Source organism: Pristiophorus japonicus, chromosome 20, assembly GCF_044704955.1.
Source record: "Pristiophorus japonicus isolate sPriJap1 chromosome 20, sPriJap1.hap1, whole genome shotgun sequence".
Lineage (NCBI taxonomy): Eukaryota > Metazoa > Chordata > Chondrichthyes > Pristiophoridae > Pristiophorus > Pristiophorus japonicus.
The window spans coordinates 3,596,798-3,613,851 of record NC_091996.1 but is presented as its reverse complement, the minus strand read 5'-3'; the positions used below and the strand labels follow the sequence as shown (position 1 = coordinate 3,613,851).

Here is a 17,054-nt window from a genome sequence, read left to right as displayed (position 1 = left end):
GGAGAGGCAAATTTAGACTTTTGACCGAGGACTTTTATAAAGAGGAGTCCTTACCTCAGTATGTAGGTCCGATGTCCAAAATTCAGTTTCTTCCCTCAGCGATCCTGTTCGTGACGCCAAAATTGTTAGATCTCTTAATTTTCAATGAAATGCGAACTCCGGTTATAGTTTTAATGTAATTTTATCGTGGCAGCAGCAACAAGCTTCTGGCTTTAAGCCAGGCCTTTGTCCTTCTGAGACCATATGGCCAAAATGGCTGTTCTTATACCTGACTCAGTTTACAGAAAAGAACGCGCCTTCTTTGACCTTATTGGCTCAATTGATATACTGTTAACCTTTAATTGGCTCGCTACCAAAGGTCCTAAAATGTCAAGTTGATTGATGACTTAATGCAACATGCTCCCACTTACGTAACAGCTCTGACTTGGGGTCTGTGAATTCTCACAGCCTGTCTGAATGCAGCCTGTTTGAATTCTCTATCAGTAATGGTGGGTACAGGTCTGTCACTAACACTGGGGTACAGTACTGGTGGGTACAGGTCTGTCACTGTATAACACTGGGGTACAGTACTGGTGGGTACAGGTCTGTCACTGTATAACACTGGGGTACAGTATCGGTGGATACAAGTCTGACTAACACTGGGGTACAGTACTGGTGGGTACAGGTCTGTCACTGTATAACACTGGCGTACAGTACTGGTGGGTACAGATCTGTCACTAACACTGGGGTACAGTACTGGTGGGTACAGGTCTGTCACTAACACTGGGGTACAGTACTGGTGGGTACAGGTCTGTCACTGTATAACACTGGGGTACAGCACTGGTGGGTACAGGTCTGTCACTAACACTGGGGTACAGTACTGGTGGATACAGGTCTGTCGCTGTATATCACTGCGGGCAGTATTGGTGGGTACAGGTCTGCGACTATAACACTGGGGTACAGTACTGGTGGGTACAGGTCTGGAACTGTATAACACTAGCCTACAGTACTGGTGAGTACAGGTCTGTCGTATAACACTGCGGCCAGTACTGGTGGGTACAGGTCTGTCGTATAACACTGCGGCCAGTACTGGTGGGTACAGGTCTGTCACTAACATTGGGGTACAGTACTGGTGAGTACAGGTCTGTCGCTATATAACACTGCGGGCAGTACTGGTGGGTACAGGTCTGTCACTAACATTGGGGTACAGTACTGGTGGGTACAGGTCTGTCGCTATATAACACTGCGGGCAGTACTGGTGGGTACAGGTCTGTCGCTGTATAACACTGCGGCCAGTACTGGTGGGTACAGGTCTGTTACTAACACTGGGGTACAGTACTGGTGGGTACAGGTCTGTTACTAACACTGGGGTACAGTACTGCTGGGTACAGGACTGTCACTGTATAATGGGTACAGGTCTGTCACTAATACTGGCGTACAGTACTGCTGGGTACAGATCTGTTGCTGTATAACACTGGGGTACAGTACTGGTGGGTACAGTCTGTGACTGTCTAACATTGGGTACAGGTCTGTCACTAACACTGCGAGCAGTACTGGTGGGTACAGGTCTGTCATTGTATAACACTGCGGCCAGTACTGATGGGTACAGGTCTGTCACTAACAGTGCGAGCAGTACTGGTGGGTACAGTCTGTGACTGTATAACATTGGGTGCAGTACTGGTGGGTACAGATCTGTCATTGTATAACACTGCGGCCAGTACTGGTGGGTATAGGTCTGTCATTATCACTGCGGGCAGTACTGGTGGGTACAGGTCAGTCACTGTATTATACTGAGGGCAGTAGTGGCGGTGACATCATTGAGATCTGGTCTCGCTGGGCTGCTGACCATCCTGGGCCACATTTACCGTTACACTGACTGATGACCTCGAGGTGCTTTTAATTTTGAGCCTGTGGAGTGAGCGGGTTCCAATTTTCCCAGTTTCACAGATTGAGAATCTGCTCGCCTTAATCGTTCAGAGTCCGTGACTGGAACAACTCGTGACTGGAACAACTCATTCCTGAACCTTGCTCACTGCTCAATCCATTTCTTCCCAGTGTCTAAACTGAAACTTCCCTTCCTTCAACAATCTTCAGGCTGTAATGTTCTGGTTCGATATGATGGGGTTAGAGATATGCTGATGGATGGGGTGAGATGAAGTGGGGCGGGGGTGTGGGGGAGCAGAGGCTCGTGGAGAACATAAACACCGGCATAGACCTGTTGGGCTGAATGGCCTGTTTCAGTACTGTAGATTCGATGTAATTGTTGAATATCTCTCCTCCGCTGCTCTTCCTCCTTGATGTGCTGCGCTCTGGGCCATTGGCCGAGGTTTCCTGTGGAATAATCCTGTCCTGTAAATCTCTGTTGCTACATCTTGTACGTGTGGGATTTATTTCTCGTTTTTCCTCCCTTCCCCTCTAGTCAACCTCTCGTTCTACCTCATTCCTCTGATTGGGCTGGGACTGTGCACCATGACGACGGAGGTGATTGGCGATGAGGATGGGTTCTACTCCAAAGCCAAGAAATACTGGAAGACTATCCCTCCAACAGTGGATGGTATGTTGGGGGGATACGGGCACATCTCCAGCATCGACATCAACTCCTCCAAGAATTTTCTGCAGAGGTTCATTGGGGTGAGTCTCTAAAGGGCGTGTAGGAAAGAGGGCGTCCTTCTCATGGGACACAGGCACCAGTTCTGTAGGAAAGAGCTGTACCGATGGGACAGGCTCCACCTGAGCCGGGATAGGACCCGTGTCCTAGCAGAAAGGGTAAATAGGGAGGTGGCAAAGGCTTTATAAACATATCAGGAAAGGACGAATAGGCTGGGTCTTTTTTCTCTTGGAAAAAATAAGGCTGAGGGATGACCTAATAAAGATCTTTAAAATTATGAACGGTTTTGATAGACTGGATACAGAGAGAATGTTTCCACTTATGGGGAAGAGCATATCGAGAGGACATCAATATAAAATAGTCACCAAGAAATCCAATCGGGAATTCAGAAGAAACTTCATTACCCAAAGAGTGGTGAGAATGTAGAACTTGCTACCACAGGGAGGGGTTGAGGCGAATAGTATAGATACATTTAACGGGATGCTGGACAAGTATATAAGGGAGCAGGGAATAGAGGGTTATGCTGATCGATTTAGATGAGGAAAGACAGGAGGAGGCTCGAGTGGAGCATAAACGCTGGCATGGACTGGGTTGGATGGCCTGTTTCTGCATTGTATATTCTGTGTAATCTTGGATTATCTGCATTCTCATTTCTCGATAGTTTGAACGTTTATTCCTCCCTCCCCCCCCCCCCGTCCCCCGTCCCCCCACACGTACACAAAGCCACATGAGAACATAAGAAATAGGAGCAAGAGTAGGCCATGTGGCCCTTCGAGCCTGCACCGCCATTTAATACGATCATGGCTGATCTGATCATGGACTCGGGTCCACTTCCCTGCCCGCACCCCATAACCTCTTATTCCCTTATCGTTTAAGAAACTGTCTATTTCTGTCTTAAATTTATTCAATGTCCCAGCTTCCACAGCTCTCTGAGACAGCGAATTCCACAGATCCACAACCCTCAGAGAAGAAATGTCTCCTCATCTCAGTTTTAAATGGGTGGCCCCTTATTCTAAGATTATGCCCTCTAGTTCTAGTCTCCTCCATCAGTGGAAACATCCTCTCTGCATCCACCTTGTCGAGCCCCCTCACAATCTTATACATTTCGATAAGATCACACCTCATTCTTCTGAATTCCAATGAGTAGAGGTCCAACCTACTCAACCTTTCCTCATAAGTCAACCCCCCTCATCTCCAGAATCAACCTTGTGAACCTTCTCTGAACTGCCTCCAAAGCAAGTATATCCTTTCGTAAATATGGAAACCAAAACTGCACGCAGTATTCCAGGTGTGGCCTCACCAATACCCTGTATAGCTGTAGCAAGACTTCCCTGCTTTTGTATTCCATCCCCTTTGCAATAAAGGTCAAGATTCCATTGGCCTTCCTGATCACTTGCTGTACCTGCATACTATCCTTTTGTGTTTCATGCACAAGTACCCCCAGGTCCCGCTGTACTGCAGCACTTTGCAATCTTTCTCCAACTTGCTCTTTGATTTTTTTTCTGCCAATGTGCATGACTCACACTTTCCAACATTATACTCCATCTGCCAAATTTTTGCCCACTCACTTAGTCTGTCTATGTGCTTTTGCAGATTTTTTGTGTCCTCACACATTGCTTTTCCTCCCATCTTTGTATCGTCAGCAAACTTGGCTATGTTACACTCTGTCCCTTCTTCCAAGTCGTTTGGGCTTTCACGACCCCAAACAAGCTTAGCATGTGGAGTTCCAGCAGAATGATTCACTGGCGGGTTGGTGCGTTTAATTTGCCCTTCGGGGTAATAGAGTGGTCGGACATGTGACTGTGGGCAGACAAACATAATTAGGTTGAGTTATTGCTTTGGGCGCAATTGGAGAAATTGCGCTTGCAATTGAACTGGTTAGCTTACTCTTCAAGTTTACGCTAAAATTAACTTGCATGATCACAAATGTCAAATCTTCCATGAACCAGCCTAATAGAACAATCTTTTATTTTCTTTCCCCTATTCCATTGACGTATTTAAGAGTGGGAACCTGGTGAAGTTTTATTAATGCAGCTGTAGGTGGGGTTATCGCACTGTTCAGGGCCACTGCCTCCTCTTGTCGAGAGGTGACTGGACTCTGCTTGGTACTTCCCCGATAATCATAGAATCACAGAAATTTACAGCACGGAAGGAGGCCATTCGGCCCATCGTGTCCGCATTGGCCGACAGAGCTATCTAGCCTAATCCCACTTTCCAGCTCTTGGTCTGTAGCCCTATAGACTGTGACATTTCAAGTGCACATCCAAGTACCTTTTAAATGTGGTGAGGGTTTCTGCCTCTACCACCCTTTCAGGCAGTGAGTTCCAGACCCACATCACACTCTGGGTGAAAAAATTCCCCTCAAATCTCCTCTAATCCTTCTGCCAATTACATTAAATCTATGACCCCTCTGCTAAGGGAAATAGGTCCTTCCTATCCACTCTATCTAGGCCCCACATAATTTTATATACCTCAATAAAGTCTCCCCTCAGCCTCCTCTGTTCCAAAGAAAACAAACCCAGCCTATCCAATCTTTCCTCATAGTTAAAATTCTTCAGTCCAGGCAATATCCCCCGGTAATTGGCAGAGCCCTCCCCCGGTAATTGGCAGAGCCCTCCCCCGGTAATTGGCAGAGCCTTCCCCCGGTAATTGGCAGAGCCCTCCCCCTGTAGAGTCTCACCCCTTCTCCTGCCGTAGCATTGGAGCGTGACTGCGATGTCCTGCAATGCTGCCGCCCTCTCATGCCGCCTTCTGTTTGTTGACAGGAAGGCGCGGGGAAAGCGGGCACTGGCTGCGCTCTGGACTGCGGGGCCGGGATCGGCCGGATCACCAAGCGACTGCTGCTGCCCCTGTTCAAAGCCGTCGACATGGTGGACGTGACGGAGGGCTTCCTGGCCAAGGCCAAGGCCCACCTGGGGGAGGAGGCTGATCGCGTGGACAACTATTACTGCTGCGGCCTACAGGACTTCACCCCGCAGCCCCAGCGATACGACGTCATCTGGATCCAGTGGGTGATCGGTGAGTCGCCCGGTGAAACACATGCAATCGTCCATCTCCTGTGGTGCTGGGGGTGGAATGGGGTTAGAGGGCAGGGGATAACTGCTGGGGCACACACTGGCCTCTCATTTTAAAATCATACATTCTGTCCTTATTTTCATGCAATCTGATATTTATATTGAAATGGCAAATGAGAGGTGATTCTGAGGGGGCTTGACAGGGTAGATGCAGAGAGAATATTTCTCCTTGTGGGAGAATCTAGAACTAGGGGGCATAGTTTCAGAATAAGGGGTTGCCCATTTAAAATGGAGATGAGATGGAATTTCTTCTGAGGGTCGTTGAGGCCAAGATCAGATCAGCCATGATATTTTGAATCGTGGAGCAGGCTCGAGGGGCCGTATGGCCTACTGCTGCTCCTAGTTCTTGTGTTCAAAACATTCTGGCAGTTTGGGAAGCTGAGAAAGCGAGTTGGCTGCAGCAGGAGAAATTCTGCAGGACAGATTGAGGAGCTGGTGGCTGCAACACTGAGGTGTGACCATGTGACAGTTTCCATTCTGAACTTGGGCAAAGGAATGGACAGTGTGCACAGATGTCAATGTAATGTGTAGAAATTCTGGCACTTTTCTCCGACCCCTTGAGGCACTGGCTGTCGCTGATTTACATTCCACAGGCACTGCTTCCTTCACTCCACTGAGTGTTTGTTTATTGTGTGATCCTAACGCAGTACAGTTCCCGCCACTTTAAACATCCACCTTTAAACCGGGCAGTCGCTTATATTGGCCGAACATCGAAAACCATTAGCAGTTTCCATAAACGACAATTTCAAAGTTGCCGGTCGTAATCTCTTAAATGCCCCGTTTAAGGTGAACTGAAGCAAGAACACTCGTAAGAAAATAGCACCACTTTAAGAACCAATTACCTTGGCTTTAGCCTTTTTAATCCCCCTAGAAGTGGTGTGGGGTTACAGTTTGCAGCAAGCAAGACTGCAACAGCAAAGGTGACGATCTTTAATAGTGATCTACGGTGTACAGCAGAGTACTGTCACAGCGCGACCCCGTTATACCAGCCAATGCATATAACAGCCAAATCACGCCCGTTATTGATGACGGGGACTGTATTGACAAGTTAGTTGACTTTTGAAGGCATCACAGACAAGCCCAGTCTTATTCTCAGGCAGTATCCACTCGGGCAATCAGAATTATATGCACAGCATCAAAGACTGGCCATTCGGCCCAACTGGTCCATGCCAGCATTTATGCTCCACACATCAGTAGAGCAGCGGGTCGCCAGAGATCAGGATTGGGGACACCAGCTGATTTCCCTTCTCCTCTCACCCTCACCCCCACACCCCCACCCCCCACCCTCCCCGGCCCCAGTCCAGGGGCCGATTCTAACTCCCACTCCCGCACCCTCATCCCAGCTGAGAGCAGCATAGACTGGAATTCAAAGCATGATGGGCTCTGTGCTGAGCACAGACTCAGAGTTGAGTTGCACTGGGCTATGTGCATTTACCCAGTAGAAATAATAATTATGCTCTGTAAATTCAATGATCTACTGCTTGTCCAGTAGTCAGGGAATACCAGCTAGTCCATGAGCCTCTGCTGTCACTGCACCAAGGGTTGCTCCCACCCTCCTCCACCCTGTGTTGCTGTGGCACCTCCATTCCCTGCAGGGAATCAGTCAGTGGTGGTACCTTAGAGATCTAAGAACTAAGAAGCTGCTCAGAGGGTATTTAAACAGCAAGCCATCGCGGGGGGGGGGGTTCTACCCCCTGAAATTCTCTCCTGTCCTCGGGTGCTGAACCGTGCTGGGACACCAGCAGTCCCCCAGTACTGGGTGCTGAACCATGCTGGGACACCAGTAACTCCCCAGTACTGGGTACTGAACCGTGCTAATATTCCAGCAGCCCCCCAGTACCGGATGCTGAACCATGCTGGGACACCAGCAGACCCCTAGTACCGGGTGCTGAACCATGCTAATATTCCAGCAGCCCCCCAGTAACGGGTGCTGAACTGTGCTGGGACACCAGTAGCCTCCCGGTACCGGTTGCTGAACCGTTCTAATATTCCAGCAGACCTCAGCCCGAGCAGGATCCTGGACAGTGAGCATTGGCTGTTTATTGGGCGGTATCATAGCCTAACGAACCTCATCCTGTGCTCGCCCAGTGCCCACATGTGCACAGTCTCCTGCGGAGATGACTGGGTGTCGAGAAGAAGCAGGGACGCGACTTGTCATTCCCCCATCCCCAAGCCCGGTGATCCTGAGAACAGCTACATGCCCTGATTGCTCCCCCCAGGCTGTGCCAGCTGACTGAGCTCAAACCCGAGACGATATTGATGTGTACGGCTCCGTAACACAATGGGGAGTGAAATTATCAACGGACCTATAGGCAGAGCACAGTTACCTAGATTACTTGCTAACAAGGGACCTCTTGTGATCTCCCAGCTGGCAGTTAAAACAGGCCATTAGCATGCTTTGTAAATAAAGCATAGAGTACAAAAGCAAGGAGGTTATGCTAAACCAAACACTGGTTAGGCCTCAACTGGAATATTATGTCCAATTCTGGGCACCACACTGTAGGAAGGATGTCAAGGCCTTGGAGAGGGTGCAGAAGAGATTTACTGGAATGGTACCAAGGATGAGGGACTTCAGTTATATGGAGAGACTGGAGAAGCTGGGATTACTCTCCTTAGAGCAGAGAAGGTTAAGGGGAGATTTAATAGGTGTTCAAAATTACGAAGTGAGTAAGTAAAGAGAAACTGTTTTCACTGACAGGAGGGTCAGTAACCAGAGGTCACAGATTTAAGGTAATTGGTAAAAGAACCAGAGGAGAGATGAGAAATTATTTACGCAGCAAATTGTTGTGATCTGGCATTCGCTGCCTGAAAGGGCGGTGGAAGCAGATTCAATAGTAACTTTCAAAAGGGAATTTGATAAATACTTGAAGGGGGAAATTGAGCAGGAGAAGTGAGACGAATTGGACAGCTCTTTCAAAGGCTGGCACAGCCACGATGGGCCGAATGGCTCCTCCTGTGCTGTAATTTTTATAATTCTATGACTGTAGGCCAGGGCGTGAATGGTATGCCGCAGACCTGACAATGTCCTGTAGCTTCCATTCAGGGAGTCACCCGGTGTCTCTTGGGCTTGTTGCAGGGCACCTGACCGACGAGCATCTCACCCAGTTCCTCAAGAGATGCCAGAAAGGTCTTCGGCCGAACGGAATCGTCTGCGTGAAGGACAACGTGAGCCAGGAGGGGGTGATCGAGGACGATGTGGACAGCAGCGTGTGCCGGGACCTGGGCGCCCTGCGCACCATCGTGCGGCTGGCAGGACTCCAGGTGTTGGCGGAGGAGCGACAGGACAACTTCCCCGACGAGATTTACCAGGTCTACAGTCTGGCGCTGAGGTGAAGCAAACCTGCCCCGACCCATGTGCAAGGGATGGTAGCGGGGCTGGGGGCGGGGGGCACAGTGGAGAGGTACAAAGTGTCTGAGGGGACGGGGGAGAGAGAGAGAGAGAGAGAGAGAGAGAGACACAAAGAGAAGAGAGCGGACAACAGCTCTGGGCCGCTGGATTTAATATAAAAACCCTGAAGCACAGCGCGGAGACTGCGGAGCCGAAGGCCTTGGAACCCTTTTTCCACCAGGTGAAAGAATCCAATGATCAAGAAAATCAGAACAAAGGACTGAATAGCAGGATGCTGAGTCGCAGTCCCAGCAGATTAATGGCCGTGTCTGGAGTCTGATCCACTGTGTTTCTTCAGAGACACTTTCCAGGGAAGACGGGGCTATTTTAAACAGCTGTGAATTCTGTTTGACATGCAGAGTGAGCAAGAATCGGCAGGGAAAAGCTCACCTGCTTTTTACATTCAACAAAAGCCTCAAATTGGAGAGCAGCAAGTCCCCATTCCAGGACTGGAGCTCATAATCCAGGCTGACACCTCTGAGGGAGTGCTGCACTGTCGGAGCTGCCTGTAATGTATTTGCTTCATGGGTTCTTTGCTTAAGCATTCATAGCAACACATTGATATTCAGAACTAGTTGGTTTATTAACAAAGGTTTAACAATGACACTACACATTACCAGTTCATCCACTAGGCTCACATCTGCATGCCTCATCGTGGGTCCCCTAGAGGCAACTGACTAGGGTTTTACTGAATCTTGTGACCATCACATGACTGGCTAAGCCACTCACAATTCAACAGCTCTACAACTATTTTGTTGTAATCAGAAAATCAAGTGTCCCCCGATTAAAGGGGGAGGCACACTCCAAAACACTTGTTCCCCTTTGTTCAACAGCTCCACAACTTTTTGTTTCAACAGCTCTACAACCCTGTGAGCACACTCACGGTGCATACATTACAATGCCGTCTAGACATTCATCACACAACTTTTGTGAAACCTTGCTGTGCACAACTGAGCTTCCCCTACATTTGCCTAAATAAGTGACTGCACTTCACTCATTCATTGTACTTGAAGCACTGGGTCATTTTTGATGGGCAGACTTTTCTTGGTAAGATTGGACAGGAACAATTCTCAAACTGCAAGTCTTTCCGTCCCTTTTGCCTTTATTTTAGGAAATAAAGGAATCTCTGAGGAATCCTCTCCCCAACCATCTTCCAATCTCTGCCTCCTCTCTCTCTTTGTTTCTCTCCCTCTCTCTCTCTCTCTCTCTCTCTCTCTCTCTCTCTCTCTTGCTCTTTCCCTCCCAGTCTGCAGTAACTGCAGCCATTAGATCGTGTGGCGTTTGAGTTGTTAGGAAATGCATACAGACCCAGCAACACATTGAGACCCAAGAAATTTGGTTCAATTTTCAAACAATGCAATTTATCAGATATCATAATTTATTAAATAAATGGATTATTTTTGTGTGAAGTGTGTGTATTTTGTCATTCGACAGTATCGCTGCTTTTGGCACAGGGCTGTTGGTGACAGCACAGCAAGAATTCTCTCCTACATGTCTCTTCATTGCTTCACGGGCCACCTACAGGCAACATGAATTGTCTCCAGAGTGCATGTCTGTGGGTGAAGATTCTTGTGTTCCTTAATGCAGAACTCCATGTTTGTTGTTTATAGCCTCTTCGCTAATGTTCCCTCTAATTTTTTTTGGCCCACGTGGCCCCTTTAAACTGGCTGAGCGGGCCACTCGAAATTCTATTTCAAAGCCAGCTCACTTAACAGCGGGGGACCTGCAGAGCGCTACACAGCTGCGCAGCTTAAAGGCAAAGTTGCTTCACACCAGCTTCCTCAGATATTATACAAAGGCTTCATATCTCCCCTCTGAGTCTGAAGTTCATGGATTTGAGCCCTGCTCCAGTGACTTGAGCACAAAATCTAGGCTGACGCTCCAGTGCAGTAATGAGGTAATGCTGCACTGTCAGAGATGCCGTCTTTCGCATGAGACGTTAAACTGAGGCCCCGTCTTCTCTCAGATGGACATAAAAGATCCCACGGTGCTATTTCGAAGAGGAGCAGGGGAGTTATCCCTGGTGGCCTGGGGCCAATATTTATCCCTCAACATTGCTCAAACAGATTATCTGGCCATTATCCCATTGCTGTTTGTGGGAGCTTGCTGTGCACAAATGGGCTACCACATTTCCCACATTACAACAGTGACTTCACTTATTTAAAAAAGACATCTTCATCAGATATTTCAGGTAAGCAGATCTAACGGGTAATCCGTGTGAAGATTTTCCCTGTCGCATGTCATTTTCTGTTTTAAGGAGGGTCATTCCCTCACTGAAATCCCTATAAATGGATTGGAACTCTCCCTAACAGCACGGTGGGAGCACCTTCACCACATGGACTGCAACGGTTTAAGGAAAACTCACCACCACCACCTCAAGGGAAAGCTGGAGATAGGCAATAAATGCTGGCCTTGCTAGCGATGCCCACAACCCGAGAGTGAGTAAAAAATGAGGTTATGAAGTTTAGTGAACTGTTAAACTGCACCTACACAAACCCGTTGTCTTGCAATGTTCAGAAACAGTACTTTACGAGATTTACAAGGGATGTTGCCAGGACTGGAAAACGTCAGCTATGAGGAAAGATTGGATAGGCTGGGGTTGTTTTCCTTGGAACACAGGAGGCTGTGGGGAGATTTAATTGAGATGTATAAAATTATGAAGGGCCTAGATAAGAGTGGATAGGAAGGACCTATTTCCCTTAGCAGAGAGGTCAATAACTAGGGGGCATAGATTTAAAGTAATTGGTAGAAGGATTCGAGGGGAGATGAGGAAATATCTCTTCACCCAGAGGGTGGTGGGGGTCTGGAACTCATAACATTAGAAATAGGAGCAGGAGTCGGCCATTTGGCCCCTCGAGCCTGCTCCGCCATTCAATAAGATCATGGCTGATCTGATCATGCCTCAACTCCACTTCCCTGCCCGCTCCCCATAACCCTTGACTCCCTTATCATTCAAAAATCTATCCATCTCCACTTTAAATATATTCAAAGACCCAGCCTCCATAGCTCTGGGGTAGAGAATTCCAAAGATTCACAACCCTCTGAGAGAAGAAATTCCTTCTCCTTTCTCTTTTAAATGGCTGACCCATTATTCTGAATCTATGACCCCTAGTTCTAGATTCCCCCATGAGGGGAAACATCCTCTCTGCATCTACCCTGTCAAGCCAACTCTGAATCTTATGTTTGAATAAGATCACCCCTCATTCTTCTAAACTCCAATGAGTATAGGCCCAACCTGCTCAACCTTTCTTCATATGACAACCCCTTCATAAGAACATAAGAAATAGGAACAGGAGTCGGCCATACAGCCCCTCGAACCTGCTCCGCCATTCAATAAGATCATGGACTCTGCTCCACTTCCCCGCCCACTCCCCATAACCCCTTATCCCCTTTATCGTTTAAGAAACTGTCTATTTCTGTCTTAAATTTATTCAATGTCCCAGCTTCCACAGCTCTCTGAGGCAGCGAATTCCAAGATTTACAACCCTCAGAAGAAATTTCTCCTCATTTCTGTTTTAAATGGACGGCCCCTTATTCTAAGATCATGCCCTCTAGTTCTAGTCTCCCCCATCATCCTCTCAGCATCCACCTTGTCAAGCCCCCTCATAATCTTATACGTTTTGATAAGATCACCTCTCATTCTTCTGAATTCCAATGAGTAGAGGCCCAACCTACTCAACCTTTCCTCATAAGTCAACCCCCTCATCCCTGGAATCAACCTAGTGAACCTTCTCTGAACTGCCTCCAAAGCAAGTATATCCTTTTGTAAATATGGAAACCAAAACTGCATGGAGTATTCCAGGTGTGGCCTCACCAATACCTTGTATAGCTGTAGCAAGACTTCCCTGCTTTTATACTCCATCCCCTTTGCAATAAAGGCCAACATTCCATTTGCCTTCCTGATTACTTGCTGTACCTGCATGCTATTTGTGTTTCATGTACAAGAACCCCCAGATCCCTCTGTACTACAGCATTTTGTCATTGCTCCCCATTTAAATAATTTTCTTTTATATTTTTCCTACCAAAGTGGATAACCTCACATTTTCCCACATTTATAGTCCATATGCCAATTTTTTGCACACTCACTGAGCCTGTCTCTATCCCGTTGTAGATTCTTTGGGCCCAAGTTTCCACACGATAAAAAACGGGCGCCCCTCCGAGCTGGGCGCCCATTTTTCGCGCCTAAAACAGCGCCTAAAAAAAAAACTCGCGATTCTGGAGCGCCCTGCAGCTCCTTGTCTGTTTGGCGCAGCGCCCAGGGGGGCGGAGCCTACACTCGCGCCGATTTTGTAAGTGGGAGGGGGCGGGTACTATTTAAATTAGTTTTTTTTCCTGCCGGCAACGCTGCGCGTGCGCGTTGGAGTGTTCGCGCATGCTCAGTGTGAAAAAAACATTGGCACTCGGCCATTTTTGTAGTTCTTTGTAGCTGTTTAATTTTTGAACATTTTAAAAATAAAAGCACATTGCCATCAGCACATCAGCACTTGCTATCTCCTCACCCCCGCGGGAAGAACGGGCGCCTCCTCCCCCCCCGCCCCCCTGCGGGAAGAACGGGCATCTCAGGCTGACTGCAGAATTCTCTGTGCCTGAAGCACTTTCACACAGGTAGGAAGATGGTTTATTTAATCTTTTCTTTGCTTATAAATGTTTATTCAGATTGGATTTATTTGTATAATATTTGTAGAAGTATAAATAAGGATTTATTGTAGAATTTAATGAGTTCCCTTCCCCTCCCCCCCCCCCCCCGCCCCCCCACCTCGTTCTGGACGCCTAATTTGTAACCTGCGCCTGATTTTTTAATGTGTAGAACAGGTTTTTTCAGTTCTACAAAAATCTTCACTTGCTCCATTCTACTTTAGTTTGGAGTACGTGGAAACTTTGAAATCAGGCGTCAGTGGCCGGACACGCCCCCTTTTGAAGAAAAAATTCTGTTCCAAAGTAGAACTGTTCTACCTGACTAGAACTGCAGAAAAGAAAATGTGGAGAATTGCGATTTCTAAGATAGTCCGTTCTCCACCAGTTGCTCCTAAAAATCAGGCGCAAATCATGTGGAAACTTAGGCCCTATGTGTCCTCCTTACAACTTACTTTCCCACCTATCTTTGTATAATCAGCAAATTTGGCTATGTTACACTCGGTCCTTCATCCAAGTTATTAATATAAATTGTAAATAGTTGAGGCCCCAGCACCGATCCCTGCAGCACCTCAATAGTTACAGTTTGTCAACCTGGAAATGACCCATTTATCCTGACACTTTGTTTTCTGTTAGTTAGCCAATCCTCTATCCAAGCTAATATATTACCCCCAACCCCGTGAGCTCTTGTGCAGTAACCTTTTGTGTGGCATCTTATCGAATGCTTTTTGGAAATCCAAATACAAGACATCTACTGGTTCCCCTTTATCCACTCTGCTCGTTACATCCTCAAAAAAACTCCAGCAAATTTGTCAAACATGATTTCCCTTTCATAAAAACATGCTGACTCTGCTTGACTATTATGATTTTCTAAATGTCCTGCTATTACTTCCTTAATGATGGACTCCAGCATTTTCCCAATGACAGATGTTAGGCCAAGCGGTCTATAGTTTCCTGCTTTCTGTCTCCTTTCTTAAATAGAGGAATTACATTTGTGGTTTTCCAGTCCCAAGGGACCTCTGCAGAATTCAGGGAATTTTGGTAGATTACAACCAATGCATCCACTATCTCTGCAGCCACTTCTTTTAAGACTCTAGGTTGAGGGCATCAGGTCCAGTGGACTTGTCCACCTTTAGTCCCATTAGTTTGCCTAGTACTTTATCTCTGTTTTAAGTTAACCCCCATCAACAGTTCTTTGATTATCAATCATTGGGATGATTTTAGTGTTCTCTACCGTGAAGACCGATACAAAATATTTGTTCAAAGTCTCTGCCAGTTGCCTGTTTCCCATTATTAATTCTACAGCTTCATCCTCTAAGGGACCAATGTTTACTTTAGTTACTTATTTCCTTTTTATATACCTGTAGAAGCTCTTAATGTCTGTTTTTATATATGCTATCTTCTCTGTCTTTTATCATTTTTTTTTAGTTGTCCTTTGCTGGTTTCTAAAAAAATTCCCAATCCTCTGACCTTCCACTGTTCTTCACAACATTGTGTGCCTTTGTTTTCAATTTGACACCATCCTTTACTTCCTTAGTTAGCCAGGGTTGGTTCATTCTTCCCTCAGCGTCTTTTTTACTCACTGGAATAAATCTTTTCTGAGAGTTATGAAATATTTCCTTAAATGTTTGCTACTGCTTTTCCACAGTCTTATCATTTAATATATTTTCCCAGTCCACTTTAACCAATTCTGCCTTCATACCTTTGTCATTACCTTTATTTAAGTTCAGGACACTAGTTTGAGACCTAGCTTTTTCACCCTCAAACTGAATTTGAAATTCTACCATGCTATGATCACTCTTCCCAAGAGGATCCTTCACTACAAGATCATTAATTAATCCAGAATCGTTATACATTACCAGATCCGAAATAGTCTGCTCCCTGTTTGGTTCCACAACGTATTGTTCCAAGAAACCATCCCGCATACACTCCATGAACTCTTCCTCAAGGCTATCAGGAAGGCGAATGGAATGTTGGCCTTCATTGCGAGAGGGATGGAGTACAAAAGCAGGGAGGTCCTGCTGCAACTGTACAGGGTATTGGTGAGGCCGCACCTGGAGTACTGCGTGCAGTTTTGGTCACCTTACTTAAGGAAGGATATACTGTCTTTGGAGGGGGTACAGAGACGATTCACTAGGCTGATTCCGGAGATGATGGGGTTACCTTATGATAGATTGAGTAGACTGGGTCTTTACTCGTTGGAGTTCAGAAGGATGAGGGGTGATCTTATAGAAACATTTAAAATCATGAAAGGGATAGACAAGATAGAGGCAGAGAGGTTGTTTCCACTGGTAGGGGAGACTAGAACTCGGGGGCACAGCCTCAAAATACGGGGGAGCCAATTTAAAACCGAGTTGAGAAGGAATTTCTTCTCCCAGAGGGTTGTGAATCTGTGGAATTCTCTGCCCAAGGAAGCAGTTGAGGCTAGCTCATTGAATGTATTCAAATCATAGATAGATAGATTTTTAACCAATAAGGGAATTAAGAGTTACGGGGAGAGGGCGGGTAAGTAGAGCTGAGTCCACGGCCAGATCAGCCGTGATCTTATTGAATGGCGGAGCAGGCTCGAGGGGCTAGATGGCCTACTCCTGTTCCTAATTCTTATGTTATGTTCTACCTTTACAAATTTGATTTGTCTAATGATTATTGCTGTACCTTTCTTACAAGCCTCCATTATTTCTTGATTTATACTCTGTGCCCCAGAGTGGCTACTGTTAGGAGGCATGTCGACCACTCTCACCAGTGACTTCTTTCTTTTATTATTTATTATCTCCACCCAAACTGATTCTACATCTTGGATCTTCTGAGTCAATATCATTTCTCACTACTGCACTGATCTCATCCTTTGAGATTAATGTGCAAAGTTAAAGCACATGGGATTGGGGGTAGTGTGCTGACATGGATTGAGAACTGGTTGTCAGACAGGAAGCAAAGAGTAGGAGTAAATGGGTACTTTTCAGAATGGCAGGCAGTGACTAGTGGGGTACCGCAAGGTTCTGTGCTGGGGCCACAGCTGTTTACATTGTCTGAATGGTGACAGATTAGGAAAAGGGGAGGTGCAACAAGATCTGGGTGTCATGGTACATCAGTCATTGAAGGTTGGCATGCAGGTACAGCAGGCGGTTAAGAAAGCAAATGGCATGTTGGCCTTCATAGCGAGGGGATTTGAGTACAGGGGCAGAGAGGTGTTGCTACAGTTGTACAGGGCCTTGGTGAGGCCACACCTGGAGTATTGTGTACAGTTTTGGTCTCCTAACTTGAGGAAGGACATTCTTGCTATTGAGAGAGTGCAGCGAAGGTTCACCAGACTGATTCCCGGGATGGCGGGACTGACATCAAGAAAGACTGGATCAACTGGGCTTGTATTCGCTGG

The 17,054-nt window shown here is 46.8% G+C and overlaps 1 protein-coding gene across 1 annotated transcript in view; it reads left to right on the top strand.

Moving 5' to 3' along the window:
* Window positions 1-10,458, top strand: part of ntmt1 (N-terminal Xaa-Pro-Lys N-methyltransferase 1) — a 30,968-nt gene extending 20,510 nt beyond the window's left edge. The window contains exons 2-4 of the mRNA XM_070863659.1: window positions 2,399-2,610; window positions 5,353-5,605; window positions 8,738-10,458. Coding sequence (XP_070719760.1) covers window positions 2,449-2,610; window positions 5,353-5,605; window positions 8,738-8,994 — 672 coding nt within the window. The 5' untranslated portion in view covers window positions 2,399-2,448 and the 3' untranslated portion in view covers window positions 8,995-10,458. The remainder of the gene's footprint in view (window positions 1-2,398; window positions 2,611-5,352; window positions 5,606-8,737) is intronic.
* The last annotated feature ends 6,596 nt before the right edge of the window (window positions 10,459-17,054 follow it).